This window comes from Lethenteron reissneri, chromosome 12 (genome assembly GCF_015708825.2).
Source record: "Lethenteron reissneri isolate LAM-NWPU_2019-01 chromosome 12, ASM1570882v1, whole genome shotgun sequence".
Classification (NCBI taxonomy): domain Eukaryota; kingdom Metazoa; phylum Chordata; class Hyperoartia; order Petromyzontiformes; family Petromyzontidae; genus Lethenteron; species Lethenteron reissneri.
This window is the reverse complement of record NC_083790.1, coordinates 13,821,628-13,843,547: the sequence shown is the minus strand read 5'-3', so window position 1 is coordinate 13,843,547 and position 21,920 is coordinate 13,821,628. Positions and strand designations below refer to the sequence as shown.

Sequence of the window (21,920 nt, the reverse complement as noted above, 5' to 3'; positions counted from 1 at the left end):
GATGGGTACAAACTGAGCAGTCATTGGAAGGACATTATTAACCAATTTAAGTCATAACTGGCTGTGATGTTTCATCCTACCTGCCGATGTTAGAAGTTATTTCCGACTCTCTGAGTTACATACACGCTAAATGTCTACCTAACACCGCCAACTCGAGGACAAGGAGCAACGTTGGCTGTGTCCCTCGTTTTTTTAACGAGCTGGGATGTCTCACTAGCACAGCCACCGTTGCAGTGGTCCACTTACATTGACAAGCTAATCTCTCACAATACAATGGCCACCTCCGCAGCTGCTTCGTCGTGGAGGTATATCAGCTCTCTGATCTTACATTTACATGCAAATTCCATCTCTAGCCCCACCCACTTACCCTTGGGCTAAACCCATCTCAAACCGATATAACATCCTGCTTCAGCAGCTTTCCCGCTATATTTTTTTTAACCTGATGACGATTGCTTGTGTTGCGATCGAAACGTCGTGATATTTTTTATTATTTTTCTCTCTACGTGGATTTACCGAAAGACCCAAAGAATATGAATTCCTGCAGTCACGAAAGAAAACGCATACTGACGCCTATTTGAATGCAGTCACACCATCACCACGCACAGAAATCTGCTCTTATCAAGACGCTCATTCATCGAGCTAAGAAAGTGTCAAATGGTGACAGTCTGAGAAGTGAAATTCAACATGTTAAAGAAGCGCTGCAAATGAACGGTTACAATGATGCATATATCAACAGGGCATTGAATACCAAAACTAAATCAAATAACAAGAGCATTGAAATTGCCCAAGTAATTAAAACGATAAAAAAATACCGTACATTGCGGGAGTAACTGATAAACTAGCCAGATGTTTGGAAAAAAAAATTAGTCAGTTTGGCACGGTACATAAAATACAGAATTTAATATCTGGTACAAAATATGTATTACCAAAGCTATCAACAGAAGGTGTGTACAGGATTAACTGCACGTGTGGTAAATGTGATGTTGGGCAAACAGGACGAATGATCAGCACGAGACTAAAAGAACATCAGAGAAATATTAAATTCTCCCAAATACAACTGTCAGCAGTAGCAGAACAAGGACACTCAATTGATTTTTATAATGTTGAAGTTTTGTGCAAAACTAGTTACTACTGACCAAGACTAATTAGATAATCTATCGAAATTAAAAGAAATCAAAATAACTTTACCCGTTCGGATAGCTACCGTCTTAGTGCTGCGTGTTGGTAGGGCGATTTTAATAAACACAATAGACAGGAAGGACAAGTTCCAAGGGCTCGCATAATGCACATGTATAATGTACGTTGCCTCAGTACCCCCCCCCCCCCACAGTGTGCAAGAGCGCAGAAGGGTGGTCAACACATCTATGCTTACTCTTTGGTTTTCTTAGCATTTTAAAGGATGGTGGCAATTTCAGATCTTTCCACATCTTTCGGGATGTGTCCCAAGCCTTTGAGGGCTACATCTACAGTGAGGGGGAAAAAGTATTTGATCCCCTGCTGATTTTGTACGTTTGCCCACTGACAAAGAAATGATCAGTCTATAATTTTAATGGTAGGTTTATTTCAACAGTGAGAGACAGAATAACAACAACAATCCAGAAAAACGCATGTCAAAAATGTTATAAATTGATTTGCATTTTAATGAGGGAAATAAGTATTTGACCCCCTCTCAATCTGAAATATTTCTGGCTCCCAGGTGTCTTTTATACAGGTGACGAGCTGAGATTAGAAGCACACTCTTAAAGGGAGTGCTCCTAATCTCAGCTTGTTACCTGTTTAAAAGACACCTGTTCACAGAAGCAATCAATCAATCAGATTCCAAACTCTCCACCATGGCCAAGACCAAAGAGCTCTCCAAGGATGTCAGGGACAAGATTGTAGACCTACACAAAGCTGGAATGGGCTTCAAGACCATCGCCAAGCAGCTTAGTGAGAAGGTGACAACAGTTGGTGTGATTATTCGCAAATGGAAGAAACACAAGAACTGTCAATCTCCCTCGGCCTGGGGCTCCATGCAAGATCTCAACTCGTGGAGTTGCAATGATCATGAGAACGGTGAGGAATCAGCCCAGAACTACACGGGAGGATGTTGTCAATGATCTCAAGGCAGCTGAGACCATAGTCACCAAGAAAACAGTTGGTAACACACTACGCCGTGAAGGACTGAAATCCTGTAGTGCCCGCAAGGTCCCCCTGCTCAAGAAAGCACATATACATGCCCGTATGAAGTTTGCCAATGAACATCTGAATGATTCAGAGGACAACTGGGTGAAAGTGTTGTGGTCAGATGAGACCAAAATGGAGCTCTTTAGCATCAACTCAACTCGCCGTGTTTGGAGGAGGAGGAATGCTGCCTGTCCCCAAGAACACCATCCCCACCGTCAAACATGGAGGTGGAAACATTATGCTTTGGGGGTGTTTTTCTGCTAAGGGGACAGGACAACTTCACCGCATCAAATGGATGATGGACGGGGCCATGTACCATCAAATATTGGGTGAGAACCTCCTTCCATCAGCCAGGACATTGAAAATGGGTCGTGGATGGGTATTCCAGCATGACAATGACCCAAAACACACGGCCAAAGCAACAAAGGAGTGGCTCAAGAAGAAGCACATTAAGGTCCTGGACTGGCCTAGCCAGTCTCCAGACCTTAATCCCATAGAAAATCTGTGGAGGGAGCTGAAGGTTCGAGTTTCCAAACGTGAGCCTCGAAACCTTAATGACTTGGAGAAGATCTGCAAAGAGGAGTGGGACAAAATCCCTCCTGAGATGTGTGCAAAGCTGGCGGCCAACTACAATAAACGTCTGACCTCTGTGATTGCCAAGAAGGGTTTTGCCACCAAGTACTAAGTCACGTTTTGCAGAGGGGTCATTAAAATGCAAATCAATTCATAACATTTTTGAGATGTGTTTTTCTGGAGTTTTGTTGTTATTCTGTCTCTCAATGTTCAAATAATCCTACCATTAAAATTATAGACTGATCATTTCTTTGTCAGTGGGAAAACGTACAAAATCAGCAGGGGATCAAATACTTTTTTCCCTCACTATGTTTTGCAGAGGGGTCAAATACTTATTTCCCTCATTAAAATGCAAATCAATTTATAACATTTTTGACATGCGTTTTACTGGATTTTGTTGTTATTCTGTCTCTCACTTCAAATAAACCTACCATTAAAATTATAGACTGATCATTTCTTTGTCAGTGGGCAAACGTACAAAATCAGCAAGGGATCAAATACTTTTTTCCCTCACTGTATCTGGGCAATTAAATAAAGAAGCCAATCAAAAACCATCATGTTACCATACATAGCAGGTCTTACCAAAAAGATTCCCAAAATCTTAAATACATACAAGATCCAGGTCCGATTCAATACATTACACAAAATCCGTGATCTTATCCCATCTGTGAAGGATGTCATTCCTGACATACAATATCCTGGAGTTTACAAACAGAGTTGTACCTACGGTCACAGTTACATTGAGGAAACGAAACGACATGTCTCGGACCGTGTCCGCGAACACAAGGCAGATCTGAAACACGACAGAACCAAATACCTCTGCCGTGGCTGACCATTGTTATAACGCTGTGGGCTTGCATGATATTGTTTTTTCCGAGACCAAGGGTACTCTGCAAACCTTCTGGCTACTATCAAAGGTTTGTTCATGAAGCCATCCAGATATATATACATAGACATAACTTCAACCGAGAAGATGGATACAAATTGAGCAATCATTGGAAGGATGTTATTAACCAGGTAAAACCGTAACTGCTTTATGGTTGTGTCTATACTAGTCTATTTTTTCGAGTTAATTTCCCCCCGCATCCCCAGCCTTCTCAGCCTCCCACTTCCAGCACCGCCCACTTCCCCCCCCCCCAGCTTCACGTCCCCTCTCCTCGTGCTCACGCAGCGCCCCCCCCCCCATCACCCCCCTTGCCCCTCCCCCTTAACTATAACACATTCCTGCGGAGGGAGCTGGTAGTATTGTTGGGTTGCTCGGTCAATGGCCAGGGTCAACGGCGGCGTGGTGTATTCCGCAAATATGCCCGACTGTGAAGGCGGGCATAAGCCGGCGTGAAGTAGGTTAAACGTTGAGTTTTATAAGGGCACCACGGGGTGACCAGCCCCTCCCCACCCCTCCCCCTCCCCACCCAGCCCCTCCCTCCCCACCCAGCCCCTCCCCTCCCATTTTAGGATGCATGACGGACGGACACAATAATCCCCTGTGGGCTGGTGTAACCAGAAGGTTCCTACCATTATAACCTCTTGCCACTGCAGCTCTCTCCCTCTTCAGCAAAAAAAATTCTTGCTGTGGTTTTCCCACCTGATGATTGCTTGTGTTGCAATTGAAACGTCGTGATTTGTTGTATTTTTTTTATTTATGTCTAACTATGTGACTTTACCGAAAGAACCAAAACGTATGGATTCCTGCAGTCACGAAAGCAACACATCTATGCCTCTATTTTAGGAACGAAACAGTAAGACTTCTCCACAAATATGGCTATCGCCTCATGAAGCTAGTTGTAATTACTGGCAAAATGTCGTACTCAGTTTGTAAATGTTGTGGCTTGGCTCTCCAACACACTGATGTGCTGTACTCGTGTAGGACTTGAAATATCACGCGCCACGCGTTGTTGCTATGCAAGCGAGCAGCGTACAGTGGGGGCAACTGAGGATACAGTTATTGTTGTCATGGCATTCAGGGGGAGGTCGTTAAGAGACGCCACAGGTGTTAGGGGTAATGAGGACGCAGGCCGGTGATTGGTCAGGAGGGTGAGTGGCTGATGACTGGCGCCGGGCTGACGGCGATAACATGGTCACGTGAGGCTGGGGGCCTGGGGGTGAGTAGCGAAGCGGGGGATGAGATAATTAATTGGGGCTGATTGGTTCGGGTATAAAGGCACAGCGTAACGGAGAGACGGGGGTCTTGGTTGGTGTTGGAGTGGATGGTGCCCGGGACAGAGACGGAGCAGCAGGGAGCAGGATTAGATACGATAAGGGTAGACAGAGAGAATCCAAATAGGGTAGCAGTGGATAGAGAGAATACAGCGTACGGTAGCAGTGGATAGAGAGAATACAGATAGGGTAGCGGTGGACGGAGCGAGTACAAAGTAGAGTAGCAGCGGAGTAACGGACCTTGGGGGAGAGAGAGAGAGAGAGCGAGCGAAGTCGCGGAGCGGAGCGAGCGAACAGAGAGACATGGAGTGATGATGATGGCGGGTTGTGCATTGTAGCGAACGGAGAGGCATGGAGTGATGATGAGGAGGAGGTGTGAACTATATGCGTGAATAAAAGAGACGAGAAAGACAAGAAGCTGTCGCATCAGTACGAGTCCTACACTCGTGATAAATTGGCAAGTCTGTTTACATGACAACCCTTACTATAGATGGCTGTGTCGGGTGGTGGCGGGTTTTAACGACATTTACGCGATCTAACCCAAAAACCTCTTATGGATGCATTTGGCAACAGTAAAAAGACTGCCTACTTTTTTATATTCGGCCTCAACGAGTCTTACTTTTTTAGGAACTTCGTGCCAAGTTTTTCACAGTGAGGGGGCGATGTTTACGTGCGCAATCCCAATTGGGTAGCCTGCACAGGTAATTATTCAGCATTAGGACGTTTTGGCCAGTTACACTGTGTGTTTAGCTCAGGGAGGAAACCCATGTAGAACAGGGGGAGAACATAAAACTCTGCACAGGTGCCCGTGTCGAGAATCAAACCCACGCAAATTCTTGCTTTTTTTCAACGGTTTTATTTATTGATGTCAGCATTAGCCCCAATTAATCTTGGGCGCCTGATGGGGCCACTGCTACAGCTGCATCCAAGCATGCTAATACGGTCGCAGTGCCAAGGGGTGGGTGGCTCAATGCCACACTCCTCATTGCGCTGCTCACTCGCGCTTTTTACAAGACGCCAGCGACCTTGTGACTTTCTCCAGTGGAACAGTTGAGACTCGTACTCTCAACGGTGAAATGAGAGCAAATTCAATAGACGGACCAAAGCAGGGGGAACCATGTGGAGGCGCCGGCGAATCATTCAAGCCCAGGCACCATCCGCCTTGCAGAGATCAGCAACTGCAGGTCATTTTGGAACGGTGACTTTAACAATTGATGCCTGGGTTTCTAAACCGTGCGACGGCTCTCATCTGTGTGTCTGCCGCGTCAATGTTCCTGATGGGCCAAGCAGTAGATGAGCAATTTCACTGGGAGGTGGCATGGCCCAGCAGGTGGCACTTTCTCCCTGTTGCGGTGGAGATTGTTTAAATTTATGCGGCCAGGCGCATTCGCCGTGTAAACGCGCGCCATCCGCGTCACTGGGCTTCAAAGACCCCACGGACATCACTATGAGAAGTCCACTTTTCATGATCCATATTTACCAAATTCCAAACACTTCCTGGAAATCAATTGAGATTCCATCAATTATCACCCCCCCGACTGAGACCACTGCTGAGTCACCAAGTGCCTGCACAGGGATAGCTGCCACTAGGGATCCCCCCCTCGAATGCTTCAGATGTAGACTTAAGGCACTTTCAGCTGCAGAGGAATTTACACGAAGCCATGCAAATACAAAAGTGGTTATTGAATTCCATCGCACTTCCATGAATTCCCCGCGGCTAATTGTGTGAGAAATCCCCCGCTGGCAGCGCGCTTGACACTGGCATGCTGAGAGCCGCGCGCTGAGAGCCACACGAGTCTCAAGATCCCAGACAGGATCCCAGACGTTCCAAAGCAAACCCGCCACGGTCGCACTCCAGTATCACAGAGCCGGAGCCAACTGATAGGCACTTTTATTACCACGTCGGTGCTTACAATTCAAAATACATATTTTAATACCATTTCTACAGGGTTTAGTAATAAAAAAATATTTTAAGAGTAAAAAAAAGTCTAAACAGTAAAATAATCTCTTATTCACAAACTACCGTCAAACACCAACACGTGCTCCACGTCAACAGCGCTGGATACTAAAATAAGTAGGAGTTATTTTCTTTTTGTAAGAAAAAAGTTACCAAATATAAAAACATGAAACAAATTACTTATGTACACTGAAGCATCTGTTGAGTGTCATATACAGTGAGTACCGGTATTCAGCATTGTGATTTGGTGTATGTTGAGGGAGGGGGACTGAGAAACGTTTGGTGGCGACACGATTGTCCTTGGAAAGCTCGACTGGCCACACTGCGAGCAGCAACGAACGGAGTTGCTCCCTCCTGCTCCTCGCTCGGAACTCCCCCCGCGCCTGCAGCACGACTGGCAGCCGACCAGCAGCACATCTGTTCACAATTAAACGCATGCCACAGTACCGTGGGAAAGCAAGCGGGCGCGCGCGGCGCTGGTACCACAGGGACTCGGTACCAAACCAAGTTAAATCGAGAATGTGCATCGAGCCCGACTCTTTACGGCCACACCGTTCTCCATCTCCCCGCGGTATTTTGCTCGGAGCGACAACGGAGAGGCAAGACATGCACGGTTCCCGTAGGCTATAGACGCCGGCCAATAAAAGCGCTTCTAAGAGTACCGTTCATACCAGATGCACGATGGGAACAAGTTATGGAGAGAAAAGAAAACGCACGCATTCTAGCAGCCCGTGAGATTAACGAATAGCACTGCACGGTTTGCGAGAAGAGCACCGCGCAGACCAGACGCGGGTTGCGTGGTTGCGGGACATTCGTCCCACCTGTGAGTGAGCAGGGCACAGGAGGATTCAATCGAACCCACGGGAGGGTGACTCCCTACAGGCTACACCCGCAGCCTGAGACGTTGACGCTCACACCAGGCCGACAACCTACTGCAAACACGGGACCAATGTAACGTGCACTCGCGACAAGTATACCTGTCCCAAGCATTTTTTTTTAATGTAGAATATAACAATATCATAATTTACACATGGTTACATAAGCTAGCTTAGAAACAAAATGTTTGTAAAAATGCCATTATTGTGATGCATAAACCACACTTACTGATAAGGCAAACACGTGTAAATAAGCTCCGATCATAAGACATTGTTTTGCTTTCAAGATATATTCCCTATTTAAGACAAATCCATTCAAGTTAAACAATTTTGAGACGTGACCCTTCTGCCGGTACAACACACGATGCAGCATGCACTGGAGACCAGGCCCAGGAAGCACTGCACACACCCGGTGCGTGTGTGTTAATGTAACCACGCACAAACCCCGCGCGCGCACGAACGCACGCGTGTGTGTGTGTGGCCACGCGTGATTTCTCCTGGCAGACTTGGGCCCGTTACCTTGGCCACAGCCCAGCTCAGGCGTAAGCCGCTCAATTGCATCAAACAGACGCACAAGCGACTCAGCCATGGCTCACGTACATCCTGTGCGTGGCTAGGAACCGTTCTCTGAGCCGGCTCAAGTTGAGCGTCGCTTTGAAGTGGCTCGCCTGGGCGAGAGCCGAGCCGCGACTTGGGCCACGGGCCGTGCCGCCGCCGGCATCCCCTGTCCAAAACCAATGCGTTTTGGCGAAATGGAGGTGGCTGAAAATCGAAATAAAGGACCACAGAGCTTGGACAACTGGTGGCACCAGCTCCGGCTGCCTTCTCGCTTTGTCTGTGGTTTTTAATGCATCTCTGCGCGAAATACTACGGCGCGCCACAGACTCTACAGCAGCGTCTTGAGAGGCGATTTGCATGAACGAGCTTCATTAAAAAACACAATTATTATCATAGCTTAAAACAATATTCATCCGAGTTGGAAATTATTTGTTTGCAGAGCAGTTTGAGTTTTTTTGATGCACGTGTGCTCATCGCGATGACCGACCGACCGTCCGCGTACTGTGGGAAACAACTCGACCGGGATACGGCACGCGGCAGGGTGCAGCTGCAGCAGCAGCTGCAAAAGCAGCAGCAGCAGAAGATCGACCACTCTCCCATCGCGAGACAGCAGGCGGGCCTCTCCACTCCCACGCCTTGATCCATTTCAAATTAACAACAACAGAAATGCTTGTGCATGCTCTGATAAGACACATCTACGCCGGTACCACAGCTAAACAGAAAAATCGTAAACCATGACGGAAATAAATTCAAAACGCCTGCATTGTGTCGCATAAATTACGAGCACGGGATGCTGTGATTGGCCGTACCACTTGCTGCGTCCGATCGCCCTCAGGATTTGTGCAAAAATTAACTAAGTGAAACTTTTTTTTAACTAACTGAATACGTAACATGTTTGCCTCCGTGTAATCTCGTGTTCGCTATGCACGTGTCAAAACGGCAGCCGGGACCCCCTTGCAAACGAGATGTTCCATCTTGAGCCATTTTTGTTGTCCTTCCCCCGCACCTACGATTGGCTACGTACAATGCGAAAGAAGTCCAACGTACATACATTCCCGGGTGAAATATTTTAACTGAACGTGCAAGTTTAACCTTGCCCCCACGCAAGCTCTTAAAACAGCAGCAGCGGTAGCAACGCGACCCCCTACAGCAGCAATCACAGCTACCGACTCGACGCTCGCTCACAAGGTGGGAGACGGTCAGATTCTGCCGGCATCGGAAGCAGATATTCCATCTTTGGAGGATGCAGGCAGAATGAGCGCGCGGGGATTTTGGTGTGAACGACAAACCACAACCGCCACCGGTCCGAAATAAACAAACCCGTGGCTCCGCGACCCTCCGCCACGCCATCTCCCGCCGCATCACCGCCGTTGCTACGGCGACGCAGGGGGTAGCCACACGTCACGGGACCGGCGGCACATGCCGTTTGGGAGAGAAGGAGCGAAGTGGGCGAGAGAAGAGGGCGCGAGGCCGGGTTACATGAGCGCCTGCAGGTTGTGCAGCTGCTGCTGAGGGTCGGCGGGCCGGCGCTGTGCCCGTGCGGCTAAGCCGGGCGGACTGGAGACGCCGTCGGACCAATCCGACGCCCCCGAGCGGGGCGAGCATGTGGACCAGCGCTCAGGGGTCTCGGGGGAAGGGGTAAGGTAGGGGTGCTCGCCAGGGGTGCCGGGCGGGGGCGCGTGCCCGGGGCTGCCCTCGCCACGGCTGTGCTGGGACGGCGGCGTGGGGAACTGCTCTGCGGGGGCCGCCCCCTCGTGCTTGGCGAGCTGGCTCGACTGCGCCGAGGGATTTGCCTCCTGGGGAGGCAGCACGGTCTGCGTTAGCACGCAGCTGGTCTGCGAGCGGGACATCTCGTTGGGCTTGTAGTCATTGGCAGTAAAGCTTTCTCCAAATTCGCTCCCTACAAAACTCTGCATGGGCACTGCGATTCCCTGATGCTGCTGATGCTGCTGTTGAAGAGAAGGAAACATATTGCCTTGGCTAATGGATGCTAGGAGTTGCGACTGTTGGGATGCGGCCTGCAGGTTGCTTTGTGGCTGCATCATTGGCATCTTGGACTGAAAAAAAGCCCCGCCACGGGCCTGCTCCGGGTGATGCTGTGGAGCCTCCATGAGGGGTTTATTTCTCGGTGAATACAAGTTCTGCTGAAAGGCCAGCATCTGGTGATGTTGGCTATTGATCATGGCCGGGTGCAGGGGTGACATCATGGCCCTGTGGTTAGACTGAGGGTGCGATGACGTCAGGCCGAGCGAGTGGCCTTGATGAGCGAACTGCGACAGAGGCACATTCTGCATGGGGTTTATCCATCCGGACGCCACCGCTATGGCTCCGTTCCTGAAAGCCATCGGGTGGCCGACGCGAGGGGGGCCGCAGCCGACGGCCTCCATGGAGGCGTAGAGGGAATGCGCTGCGTGCGGAGATGTCAGCAAGGATGGGGAGGTCGCATCCGACTGCGACGACTCGGAGTTGACGGGAGATAGCGACGCCGATCCGTCCAATCCTAGCAGCGGCGCTCCATCGCCACCGCCACCGCTCGCGATGCCGCCGTTCACTTTCTTCTGAGCCTTCTTGCACTTGGCGGCATCGTGCGCCACGCCCGACTTGTTGCCGGGCCGCCGCACCCCTTTCTTTCCAGCCTTGGCGCCGTGGGCGTAGGCGCCGTTGGCTTGCGGCGGGGAGACGAGGCCGTTGGGCCCCGAGGGGTTGCGCACGACGTTGTACTCGTCCAGGAGGCGGACAATGTCGTGGTGCAGCCGCTCCTGCGCGATGTCCCTTGGCAGGCGATCCACGTGGTCCGTGATGTCGCGGCTGGCAAAGTGATCCAGTAGCAGCTTGGCTGTCTCATAGCTGCCCTCGCGGGCTGCCAAGAACAGCGGCGTCTCCTCCTGCAGAGAAGCCAAACGCGGGTGGGCGGGCAAGCACGTCGGGTCGCGGCAAAAAAAGATTTTCGTAAAGTAGCCAGAAACTGTTCGCCGGTGCAGCATTGACGTACAAAGGGAATGCCCGGCTGCGCGGCACAAGGTGCCAGCTTGTGCGTGCGCTCACCTTGTTGTCCTGCATGTCCTTGTTGGCTCCGTTCTTGAGCAGCACGAGGGTGGCCTCTACGTTGTTCACAGCTGCCGCCCAGTGCAGCGCTGATTTCCCTGCGAGGCGACAATCGTGTCTTGAGTTGACGACACGGACACGCGCCCACTGCCGAAACGGAGCGGATACTACAAAGCGATTGACGACGAGAACTCAAGAACTGGCACGCCATCAGCCAGCCACCATCTAGACACACCTGATGGAGTCGTCCCCAAGCCGTCGCCATTCCCTCCATCAAGCTCCCACAAAAAATACAATATCATCGTTCCGTCTCCTCCTCGGGTGCGTTCTCTAAAAAAAAATGCCACCCTTGCTCTCGCCTCTTCTCTTCACGGTGGGTGCTTCCTCGTTGCGGAATCGCTGTCGCGTTAGATTTGGGAATTCAATTGTTTGCCAGCCGTGAGAAACCTTCACATTTTCTGTTCCTGACGACTCGCGAATAATCTCTACGCGCAAGCGGCCAGGGACGCCTGCTCATTGGCGCTTTGAATGGAAGAATTCTTGATGGTGTTATCATTCCCCGATCGAGTTATATACCGACAACCGATTCCGCTTCTCTGACGACGTCCACAGTTTTAACATCTGGCCCTCAGGAGCTTTCCCTCTTTTCACACCACGAAGGGCAGCGTTTTGTTATTCGTGGGTGACATTCGGAGCATGTGTGCGCCATCTTGCATGTAGCCAAAACCGTCGCTCTGCAAATGTTCGCTATCGCGGTTGCTAATTGGAGCACGGGGTGTGCCCGCTGGGAGGCTGCTCGTGATACAATCTGCGATGGGGGACCGATCGATGGCCACCACGTGGCCGACAACGACCCCACCGCGTGTTTGTGCAATGCCGATGCGGGGCACCCGAACGGTCGAACGTCTCGCGCGATCAGAGCAGCAAGCAGCAAGCAGCAGCAGCAAGCAGCAGCAGCAAGCAGCAGCAAGCAGCAGCAGCAGCAAACAGCAGCAGCAAGTAGCAGCAAGCAGCAGCAGCAAGCAGCAGCAAGCAGCAGCAAGCAGCAGCAGCAAGCAGCAAGCAGCAGCAGCAAGCAGCAAGCAGCAGCAGCAAGCAAGCAGCAAGCAGCAAGCAGCAGCAGCAAGCAAGCAGCAGCAAGCAGCAGCAAGCAGCAGCAGCAAGCAAGCAGCAGCAAGCAGCAGCAAGCAAGCAGCAGCAAGCAGCAGCAAGCAGCAGCAGCAAGCAGCAGCAGCAAGCAGCAGCAGCAAGCAGCAGCAGCAGCAGCAGCAAGCAGCAGCAGCAAGCAGCAGCAGCAAGCAGCAGCAGCAAGCAGCAGCAGGCAGCAGCAAGCAGCAGCAGGCAGCAGCAAGCAGCAGCAGGCAGCAGCAAGCAGCAGCAGGCAGCAGCAGGCAGCAGCAAGCAGCAGCAGGCAGCAGCAAGCAGCAGCAGGCAGCAGCAAGCAAGCAGCAGCAGCAGCAGGCAGCAGCAGCAAGCGGCAGCAGCAAGCAGCAGCAAGCAGCAGCAGCAAGCAGCAGCAGCAAGCAGCAGCAGCAAGCAGCAGCAAGCAGCAGCAGCAGAAAGCAGCAGCAAGCAGCAGCAAGCAGCAGCAGCAGCAAGCAGCAGCGCCGCTACGGGTGGGGTGGCAGCACGGCTTTCCTCTCGAGCATGCGGGCACTGTGTGGGCGCTGTGTGCCTGGCAGCATGGTCGTACCGAGGTCGTCCACTTTGTTGACGTCAGCGTGGCAGTTGATGAGCTCCTCCGCCATGCCCTCGACGGCGAGCCGCGCGGCCAGGATGAGCGGCGTCGTGCCGTCGTGCATGCGCGCGTCCACGTCCGTGGCACGGTTGCGGATGAGGATCTGACAGAAGAACGCACGCGCATGGGTCACGCACACGGCTCACGCACAGCGACGGGGGCAGTGACACGTCGCGCTATGGGGTGCACCGGCTCACATCTCAACTCTCAACGTACAGCGCGTTGCGGAGACGAGCAACCGCGTTCCGGAACGGCGACAGCTGTTACGGCTTGTTGTGTGGCAGCGCTGGCTGTGAGGAGGCACTGGTTGCTCCGGCGGCCCTGCCGGTTATTCAGGTGGCCCTGCCTGCCGAGGGCCGTGGAGGGTGGGCAGTACCGTGCCGCGTGCTCCGTCGTCAGCTTGGCGCTCACAGGCAGTAGCCGTCTATGCCCCTCCCCGCCCCCCCTGCGCCACTGATCATTTTGCCATTCGAGCACTCGACTCGTACGCAACGGTGCGACCACGCCCTCATCCTCCTCCGCTCTAATTTCCGCACGCAGAGCCCTGGTAGGGCACTCACCTGGAACACGCCCTGCGCGTCGGCCGACACGGCGGCGTGAAGCGGCGAGCGGCCCATGTTGTCGGGAAGGTTGGCATCGGCGCCGGCATCCAGCAGCCGCTTGGCGGCGTCGGAGCGCGCGTAGCGAGCTGCCAGGTGTAGCGCCGTCTCACCAGTGCGGTCCGTCTGTGCGTGCAGCGCGGCGCCCTGGCAGATGAGGTCGGTGATGACGTTGGCCGAACCGTCATCGGCGCCGTCCTCGAAAAGGCCGTCGCTACTCTCCTCCTCATCGCAGAGGCTCGAGTCAAGGCCCCCGCCGTGGAATGATGCCACCATGAGCGGCGTGAAGCCGTCTGGGATCACGGGGAATAGGAGGCGGCGGGGAACATTTCAGCCACAGACAACCGTGCGGGTAACTGCGAGCGGGTCATGACCATGCGGGTAACTGCGTGTGCATCACGGCGTGCGGGTCACAACCGTGCGGGAGGGGAGCGGCGACTCACTGGGCCCCCGAACGTTCACGTCCATGCCATCGTCAGCCTCGCCCTGTGGTGGGGTGAGCGCCAGCGCGAGTGCAGGTGCCGTGCGGATGTCGGCTGCCTCCAGATGCTGCTGCGTCCACGGGCGGTGGTCCACCGGCTCTTCGGCCTCAGGCAACATCCCCTGCTCCTCCAGCTGAGCGCACGCGTCGCCTCGTCACTCAAGCCGCAAGCCTATCGCCTCTCCCTTTGTAAGCGCGGCTTGCTACGATTGCTCCTTTGCACGTGTGCACCCAGGACTTGGGGTGGCGGCGCAGTCATGACACTCGCGCCTCACAATGGGAAGGGAAGGGCCTCGGTTTGATTCCTCACCAGGGTGCCTCTGTGTGAATTTTGTATGCTCTCCCCGTATGTATGGGTTTCCCCCCTCCAGGTTCCCCCGTTTCCTCCCATAGCTAAAATCGATTACATGTAACTGGAATCGGCCTAACATCACCACTCCAAAAAACAAAAAACCTGTAAATTATTTGTTTTAGATTGCACAGAAGCGACATCGTCCCCAGAATGCAAAAAACCTGGCAGGACCCTCCTGAAAAAGAGTTGAGACTCAGCGAGGCTTCCCTGGGTCAACGAACAGAGTAAGAGCATTGGATCGTAATCATTTGTTGAAGTGAAGACCCATTCACGGTTCTGGTTCACACTAAACTTGGCTGGGAGCCAGATGGCTCAGCGCTGGAGCACGCGGCTCCCAATCGACACGTCGCGAGTTCAAATCCCGGTCGGAGGTTTGGCTCGCCAATCGCTGGCTCTGCTGCAGGCCATGCATGTAGCCGAGTGATCATACAGCTTGGATGCGGGGAGCCGCAGCGCAGTGGTTAGCGCACTGCACTACGAACCCAGACTATCAGAGTTCAATTCCCGTTCATTGCAAACCATCAGTGATAGCGATTATCTGGACTAGTCTTGGGCCTCCCCTAGGTCACATGAGCTTTAAGCGAGTACCATGTGTGGTGTGTAAACATCGGCATTTGCGGAGACAAAGGCAGCCGGTGTTCGTGCTGGCCACACCACCCTTTCACGTGCTGTACCGGTCTTCTGAGGTGCTCGCTAACAGCACTTGCCCTAACATACTCGTAGGCTTTTTGGGTAAAGTCACGTAGGTAAAAAATAAAAATAATAGAAGTAATAATAGATATAAAATAATAAATCACGACGTTTCGGAGGCAACACAAGCTTCCGTCTTCAGGTGGAACCGTCACAGCACAATTGCTGTATCAAGTACAGCAATTGCTGTATCAAGTACAGCAATTGTGCTGTGACGGTTCCACCTGAAGACGGAAGCTTGTGTTGCCTCCGAAACGTCGTGATTTATTATTTTATTTCTATTATTACTTCTATTAATTTTATTTTTTACCTCCGTGACTTTACCAAAAAAGCCTAAGAGTATGAATTCTTGCAGTCACGAAAGCTTCAAATCTAGAACTTGCCCTAACAGTCCGTGAAGGCTATGCGGGGAACCTTTTGCGTGTCTGTGTGTACACACCTTCCTACGCTTGGTGCTGGGCACGCTGCCATCCAGCCACGCCTCGTTCTGGTTTCCATCGATAAGACTGTCCTCCACGGAGCTCTGAGACAAGGTCCTGGTAGCACAACACCATGCACAGAAAGAGACAGAGAGACGGAGAAAGACAGAAGGTGCCACACACAGCACAGAACGCCAGCGCGTTAGTTCTCAGACGAGTGTTGTTCAACGTCTCAAGAACTTCACAGGGCCAGCACCGAGCATCACACAAAACTCAAATACAACCATGTGCTCAGAAACATGAACGGACGGAACTGGCGCACAAATAACTTGAAGCCTGAGCTGAAAAGCATTAAGGGGCTTGCTCCCTCAGCCTCCACATGCCAGCCCAGGTATATCAACACTGCTAGGTAAACTTTCATGAAGTCCGACACAGATACCGATTCCGGAGAGCTGTCCGGGTCATACACGGATGGGTGTGGCGTTTCTAGGATCCGATCTGCGCGTTTCCCTCCCTGCATCGCGGCACGATTCCCGGCACACGCCCCCGCTGGCACCGACGCCACGCCGCAGTGCCGCGTACTTCATTCCCACGTCGTCCTGTCCCACGGGCTCCCGGCGCTTCTTCTTGTCAGAGGGGGGGCCCAGGATGAAGCCTTCGGGGAACCAGAGGGTGCCCTGCTCGCGCCGCCGCTTGCGCCCGACCAGCACGCCGAGCAGCACAACCACCATGAGCACGAGCAGCACGAGGCCCAGCAGCACGTAGACTTGGACACGCGGCGCCGTCACGTCAGGCACCTCGCCTGCACGCACAGCGAGACACCGGATCAACAACACTCAAACTAAGACTTTATATTTCAGCTGGTAAAGCCCCACTGCGCAAAGCAGCTCTGTTATAAGGACGGCAGTGTAGGTGGGAATGTGCCAACTCATGAGTAAAAATAGCAACAAATTATTTACAAAAAACCAACACCAGAACTCACTGTAGGCAGAATAAACAGTCCTTACAAACAAATAAAAAAATGCGTCGAAAATCCTGTCACAGACGTGAGGAGATAAACCGTGTACACACCTCAGAAACAGCGGTTTAGCCACCGCATTCATAGCAATCGTGGCAGAGGTGATCCTGTATGTACGTATGTTGAACTTTCGCACCTTATGTAGCCAACTGTGCTAATCGGAGGAGTGGGGGAAAGACAACCAACTAACACACAAAAAGTGCTTCTAAAGAAATTAGTTTTCAATCTATATCCTACAACATGGCCCTAACACACGCAAGGCCAGAGAATATGAATGTGGAATACTGAGATTGGTTAGGAGGACACCGCTACACTCAACGCAGCTACACTCTACAAACACACACAGTGTGAGGGTGCGTGAGGGTGTGCGAGCGAGTGTCTGTGCGAGTGTCAGTGAACGTAGGGCATAGAGGATGCAGGTAGGCTTCATACTAGGCCTTCTTCCACATTTACATTTTGCCCACTGTGAAGGGAGGTGAGGGAGGGTGGTGAGGGTGGTGAGGGTGGTGAGGGTGGTGTCGTACTGGAGACACCCAGGAGGGGCAGGGGGAGGCTGCCATGTGTCGCCTGCGCGGCGAGGAACGCCGCCGCATCGGCGGCACTCGAGAAGCAGCGGTCCGAGGTCTGGTAGCAGTGGCGGTTGTCGATCTCCACATAAACCTTGGAGCTGCCACCCACGCACACACACACAGAAAGACAAAGATCCCCCTTATAGCCTTAACAGACTGTTGGGGCAAGTGCTATTAGCGAGTAGGACCTATGAAGGCTGGCACTGTGGCACACGAGGGGGTGGGGTAGCCAGCACTACGCCCGGCCGCCTTTGTCTCTCCAGCGGAAATGATTACACACCGCACCAGGTACTCGTTTGAGGCTGAGTCGACCTAGGGGAGAGTTCAGGACCGGTTCGGATAATCGTCACTGGTGTTGGCCGTGAGCGGGAATCGGGTCACCGGGTTCGTAGCACAGCAGCACGCTAACCACTACACGACCATGTGCGTGTGTGCATGTGCGTGTGTGCATGTGCGCATGTGCATGTGCACATGGAAAGTTTCAAAACGGCGTTTCACACCTGTTTAAAAATGCAGCGTTCAAATTGACACGTGGCTCGACGACGAGGGGCTCCATTTTGTTTCAAGTGAACGGCCTCAAAGACATGGCTTGCCAAGCGGCCAGCGAACCAACGTAGCGTGGTCGAACGCAGGGTGGATCGCACGAGTCACGTTCGCTTGACGGTGCGCTAGCGAGCATCTCACCCGATCAGTGGCCGCTCCATCTCCCGGACGAATCGCGGAAGCGAGCGGGACGCGCGCTCCAGGCGCGGCCCGACACCCCCCCTCGCCTCGTCCCCGTAGTAGGGGAAGATCATGTCCTGGCCATTGGTGTCTTTCTTGAAGCGCGCGGTGGCATGCAGCAGGCTGCCCAGCTGGCGCAGGAAGTTGGCGGAGTCGTTGTGCACGCGCGCAGGCGGCAGCAGCACGATGAGCACCAGCACGCCGTCCGCCAGCCGCTCGGGCACCTCGCCCGCGCAGTCGCCCCCATCCCAGCCGCACTCGTCGCTATTGCAGCCCTGGTCGCAGTGCTGGTCGGCATAGTGTGCCGTGCAGTAGGCGTTATACAGCGGGCTGCGGAGCACAAGGGAGGGGCGAGATTTACTTGCGGCACTTGGAGCACGATCGCCGGAACGACCAGAACCGCAATCGCGTTAGGTTCGATCGGCAGCGCGCGGTGTTCGTGGGGGCGAGAGGCAAGGGGACATCACTCGACGGTGGTGTGATCGCATCAGCCCCGCCGGTTCCACAATCACGCGCGGTGCACGCAGACTCAAAACGTAGGAGCTTGCCCAACCCGATAACGGGCGACGAGCGCGCCCAGTCACGTTACACATACCATACAGGGGATCCTGCTGCCTAATTACTCTAGGAGTTTACACGTGACGCGTGCTTCAGGACAGCCCGATGGAGAATCCACGCGACGGTGGCGACGCCGCCACACCCCCCCCTCCCCCGCCAACTCACTTGCAGTTCTTCATGCCGAGCTGGCAGTCGAACCCGTCAAAAAGGCAGCCCAGGGAGTTGCACTGCTCGTCGCACTCGCCGTTGCGGAAGCGGAGCCAGCACTGCAGCCGAATGGAGCAGTTGCGCCAGGGCGAGGGGAAGTGCAGGGAACAGTCGCCCCCGTCCCACGCACACGCGTGGTTGTTGCAGTCCCGGTCGCATAGTCCGTCGCCCGCGTGGCTCTCGCACTCGGCGACAGGGCAGCTCTCTTCCAGCACGGGGGGCGGCACAGGCAGAGCGCGGCCCGAGCTGGCGTCGCCGGGCACCTTTGGGCCCAGCACCCGGCATCGCGGCCCTTCACACAGCAAGCGGACGTTCACACAAACCCTCACTCGCCATCCTTGATGCGGTGCATCGCAGGGACGAGCAATCGCGGGGACGAGCAATCGCGGGGACGAGCAACTGCGTCCCCGTGACGCGGTTGCGCGGGATTGGTGTCACACGGGATTGGTGTCCGGGTTCTCTGGCTATTGGCCGGAGCTACGAGGGCGAGAGTTGAGTGCGAGGGTAAGCAAGAGTTGGGCGCACGTGGGTAAGCGAGCATGCGATTGGGTGAGATGAAATGGGTCAGCGTCGGGTTGACGTAAGTCCTCAACTCGGGTGTGGAGGAATCAATGAGTAGAAAGTCACGGAAATGGTAACCACACAAGTGGTAGGAGCAATGAGAAGTGTGACGCGAAAGCGACCTACCGCCAGCGAGGCGCTCACCTGTGAAGAGGGGTGGGCATACGCAGCGGTAGAATGGTGGGCGCACCTCCTCGTAGCACGCAGCGCCATTCTCGCACGGTGAGCTGGCACATGCGCTGCTTCCTCCGCCACCGCCGCTATGGTACTGGCACTCGGGGCCGCGCCACGCACGCGGGCACACGCACAGCGGGCCCGCGGCACGGTCCAGCAGGCACGTGCCGCCATTGCGGCAGCTCAGGTTGCCACACGTGTACGCGTTGTCCTCGCACGCATGGCCCGCGTAGCCCTGTGGGCGACACGGCACGGTCAGTCACGCACAACGCAACCGCTTGCGCACATTTAATTGCTCGTTCGTTTTCACAATCTTTGTCCACGAATGTTCGCCGCTACCTTGTGCCTCTGGAAGCCCCATACATGGAGAGGGCCGTGAGCTCCGCCCGATGCGGAACCCATCGGCGCCTGCCCGAAGGCAACAACTGCAACCGGTCTGTGTTCCGGCCCGCAGGAACGTTCCTGCAGGCCCTCCGCCTTGTCTACGGTGCGCGCCGCGTGGGGCTCGTGCGACGGGACTTACCGGGGCGCACAGGCAGGTGAATCCCAGCGGCGTGTTGACGGTGATCATGCACGTGCCGCTGTTGCGGCACGGCTCCAGCCGGCACGTATTGATCACCACCTCGCAGTTGTGACCTGCGTGGCGCCATGCAACACAAACCCGCGTCACACAACGACGGCAACCACTGTCGGCCTACTGATGGAAGCATTTGCGATTAACGTAGGCGAGAAAAAAAACAATGAAGCCACTCAAAACGGCTGTTTGGCCAAAACAATAAATTACGGCCTCGGCGTGGAGATCGCGCCGAGAAAGTTGACCCCCGAGTATGCGCCTCTAGCGCGGCGCTTTGGAGTGCACGGGTTGGGTGACCTCACGGAGAAGATTCGTGAAAAATTCTAAACCCAACATCGTGCACGCAAAGCACTCGTAAACCCAGTGATGACGCGGCGAGGATGCCACGGCGCTGCGGAGAATGAACCTGTGAACCCGGGCCGGCACTGGCACTTGTAGTCGTTGACGAGCTGGATGCAGTCGAGGGAGCCCCTGGGGTCGCAGGGGTTGGACAAACACTCGTTGACGTCGCCCTCACAGCGCTCGCCCACGAAGCCTGGCGGGCACGAGCACGTGAAGCTGCCCACGCCGTCCACGCATGAGCCCCCATTGAAGCACCGGGGCCCGGGCATCGGTGCGTCGGGGCCCGGGTTGCAGTCGTCAGTGTTGATCTCACACAGGATTCCTACACAGCCGCACGCACGCACATATGCAGGTGCACGCAGGTGCATACACGCTCGCACGCACACTCGCATACAGGAGCACGCACACACCTACGCACGTGCAGCACACGTACGCGCATGCGCTTCTTGCTGTGAGGCGTGACCGCCGCCACCCTGCGGCTTGTGGTTTCCTCTCAACGCATACTCGATGTGCATGCGCGAAACCCATCCATCGAGCGGCAGCCCCACGGCGCGTTGTGGTTTCCCCCTCCACAGAGACATCACGGTGAATGGTGATCGTGGCGATGGCAGTGCGTGGTGATTGCGGTGCATGACGATCGCGGTGCATGCCGCGCATCTGCGGCGCTCACCCTGGGTGCCGGGCGGGCACACGCAGTTGAAGCGATTCACCAGGTCGATGCACTTTCCGCCGTTCTGGCACGGCTGCGAGAGGCACTCGTTGATTTCATAGTCGCAGTTCAAGCCATGGTAGCCCACGGGGCACTGTAGGGAGAGAGGAGATGGCAAGCGCCAAGGTGAGCGATGTGCACGGAGGTAACAACAACAAGGGCAGCACCATCATTTGCGCGCATCTGCGGCATTCGTGCAAATTGCCGATCAAAGCGCCGTACAATTTTTAAGGTACAGTGCGTTTTTTTTTATTTTCAGGCGCAAGCTCTATTGGCCCTATATTGGGACGTTTGGGAAATTCTACCAATCGGCATTAATCACACTCTGTAGAATCACTCTGCAAAATGCGTGCGCTTCTCCTGCGGTCGGGGCCCAACTACAAACCTCGCACTTGTAGCTCCCGAGGAAGTTCCGGCAGGTGGCCCCGTTGTGGCAGGGGTTGGAGGTGCACTCGTCCACCTCCTTCTCGCAGTAGCTGCCCTCGAAGCCACGCGAGCACTGGCAGTGGTGTGTGTTGCCCGCGTCAATGCAGCGACCCCCGTGCCGACAGAGGTGGCTGACCGACAGGCCTGCAAAACATCCGTCGCATTCACTCATCCTTATTGCTTTTTTTTATATTATTGTTGTTCTGCTCGTTTACCCAGGAGAGCCACACAGACTCGCCACAGTAGCGAGATGTTAACTAACTCGAATGGTATACAGAAGGTCGTGGTTTCGAACCTGACCCTGATGCCTGCTGTATATTTAGATTTTGCGTGTTCTATCTCCCCGTCATCGCGTGGATTTCCTCCAGGTCTTACAGTTTTTCCCTCAATATTTAGAATCAACATGCATTTAGAGTATTTGGCTGCTAAAATGTCCACGTGATAAGCCA

General features: G+C 53.9%; 1 protein-coding gene across 1 annotated transcript in view; it reads right to left on the bottom strand.

Moving 5' to 3' along the window:
* Positions 1 to 6,770: 6,770 nt before the first annotated feature.
* LOC133341926 (neurogenic locus notch homolog protein 1-like) overlaps positions 6,771 to 21,920 on the bottom strand; it is a 107,543-nt gene continuing 92,393 nt past the window's right edge. The window contains exons 21-35 of the mRNA XM_061550765.1: positions 21,431 to 21,615; positions 21,007 to 21,139; positions 20,401 to 20,658; positions 19,944 to 20,056; positions 19,391 to 19,655; positions 18,644 to 18,977; positions 17,882 to 18,250; positions 17,153 to 17,295; positions 16,193 to 16,412; positions 15,631 to 15,727; positions 14,112 to 14,283; positions 13,630 to 13,961; positions 13,025 to 13,172; positions 11,332 to 11,429; positions 6,771 to 11,171 (exon numbers count right to left, since the gene is read on the bottom strand). Of these exons, the coding sequence (XP_061406749.1) occupies positions 9,762 to 11,171; positions 11,332 to 11,429; positions 13,025 to 13,172; positions 13,630 to 13,961; positions 14,112 to 14,283; positions 15,631 to 15,727; positions 16,193 to 16,412; positions 17,153 to 17,295; positions 17,882 to 18,250; positions 18,644 to 18,977; positions 19,391 to 19,655; positions 19,944 to 20,056; positions 20,401 to 20,658; positions 21,007 to 21,139; positions 21,431 to 21,615 (4,277 nt within the window). The 3' untranslated portion in view covers positions 6,771 to 9,761. The remainder of the gene's footprint in view (positions 11,172 to 11,331; positions 11,430 to 13,024; positions 13,173 to 13,629; positions 13,962 to 14,111; positions 14,284 to 15,630; positions 15,728 to 16,192; positions 16,413 to 17,152; positions 17,296 to 17,881; positions 18,251 to 18,643; positions 18,978 to 19,390; positions 19,656 to 19,943; positions 20,057 to 20,400; positions 20,659 to 21,006; positions 21,140 to 21,430; positions 21,616 to 21,920) is intronic.